This window comes from Condylura cristata, unplaced genomic scaffold (assembly GCF_000260355.1).
Source record: "Condylura cristata isolate star-nosed mole 26May11 unplaced genomic scaffold, ConCri1.0 scaffold00011, whole genome shotgun sequence".
NCBI classification, from domain to species: Eukaryota; Metazoa; Chordata; class Mammalia; order Eulipotyphla; family Talpidae; genus Condylura; species Condylura cristata.
The window spans coordinates 1312212-1313907 of record NW_004567112.1 but is presented as its reverse complement, the minus strand read 5'-3'; the positions used below and the strand labels follow the sequence as shown (position 1 = coordinate 1313907).

The 1696-nt window shown below is 69.3% G+C and overlaps 1 protein-coding gene across 1 annotated transcript in view; it reads left to right on the top strand.

Moving 5' to 3' along the window:
• DOCK1 (dedicator of cytokinesis 1) overlaps positions 1–1696 on the top strand; it is a 239593-nt gene that overhangs the window by 201911 nt on the left and 35986 nt on the right. The window contains 1 exon segment of the mRNA XM_012723446.1: positions 339–487. Within this exon segment, the coding sequence (XP_012578900.1) occupies positions 339–487 (149 nt within the window).

The window sequence follows — 1696 nt, the reverse complement described above, 5'->3', positions numbered from 1 at the left end:
CTCAGGGAGTCTCCGCCCTGCTGTGAAGGACTCGCCGCCCCCAGGAGCCCTGGCCTCCATTGTTATGTGCTTGTCCGCGAGACGGACAGGCTCCCATCGCCCATGGTGGACAGGCCTCCATCGTCCGCGGTGAACAGGCCTCCATCGTATGCAGTGGCAGGCCTCTGTCGCCCGCAGGGGACAGTCCAGCTGCAGCTGCGGCCTGCGAGTGGACAGGCCACAGGCTCCCCCACTCACAGGGACCCACTGCTGGGCTGTGCCCCTCGCAGCCCGTTCTTGAGTCTCTCATCGATACGCACCACACACGCTTTTCTGAAGGGCGCCTCTCTCTACTCAAGGTCAACACAAGATCAAGTTCATCCCGGAAATGGTTGGCCCGATACTGGAGATGACGCTGGTCCCGGAGACGGAGCTGCGGAAGGCCACCATCCCCATCTTCTTCGACATGATGCAGTGTGAGTTCCACTCGACCCGCAGCTTCCAGATGGTAAGCGTCGGGGCTCGCGGGGCGCGGTCGGGGGAGGAGGGGGAGCCAAGCCCCCAGAAAGCCCCGCAAGGAAAGGCGCTGGCGTGGGAGGCTCGCCCCGCTCACCGGTGGGCGTGCCGGTGCCGGAGAAGCCGGCGTGCTCGGCTGTGCCTGAGGGAGCCCTCACGCTCGCGTCTCCCCGCCGGCCGCCTGGGCCTGCTTGCCCCGAAGCCCGGCCCCGTCCCCTCGGGTGCGCGATTGGGGTTTACTCAGGATGACCTTCCAGCGTTCATGGCCACCTGACACTATTTTAAAGCCCAGTTTGCTCCGGAGGCTCCCCAGGAGTGCCGCAGAGGCACCGCCCAGCCCCGGGGCCGGGAGCCGCCCCTTGGCCAGCCCCGAGCTGCGCACGCGGCTGGCGCCCCGGGAAGGCCCTTCCGGGAAGCGTGGCTAAAGGACGCCGGTGAGGGAGAAGAGGGTTTTACGGGACCGACCCAGGAGGCGAAGGTCGGGCTTCCGCGAGAGCCCGCTCATCGGCCTCGAGAGCCTCCGGGTCCGGAGGGGTCAGGGCCGCGGCGTCCCTTCCCGCGGGCCCCAGCTGGGCTGTCAGCGCGTGCGCTCCGGGCACAGGCCGCCACCTGGCCACTGGCCACTGGCTTCCCAGTCCGCCCGCCCCCAGGAGACGCACCTGCGGACGCACGAGCCTGCGGAGGCCGTGCGCTGGCCTTGGGGGGTCTCTGCACTGACCCGCTAGCCCCAGGCGCCCTGTGGGTGTGTGTGAGCAAAAGTGGAGTGAGGCCCGGGCCTGCCGCTGGGATCTGGCCGCGGCGTGGCCGGGCCCATCCAGGCGGCCCGTCCACCGGCCCTGGCCTGCCTGCCCCACCGGTGCCACAGGTCCATAAGCCAGAACGTGCGGCAGAGCCTGCGGGGCGGTGAGGGTCAGCGCCTCTCCGGGCCCCTGAGCCCCATGCGGCCTGCGCTCTGGGAGCATCCCGGGGTGCTTGGCCTTGCTGGCCCTGGCGGCCTGGGCAGCCGAGGGCGCGAGACCCGCCGGCCCGACCCCCGGGACGCAGTCAGCTCAGGTCTCGCCTTGCCTGACTCTGCTGTCCTGGCTCAGGGGTCCGCTGGCTGTGGGGCCGGGGGCGCGGCAAGTGTGCGAGCCGTGCCCCGATTTACCTGCCATTCAGCCGCTTTTTAGAAAGCATTGCATTCTGCAGTCAAACTTTGATA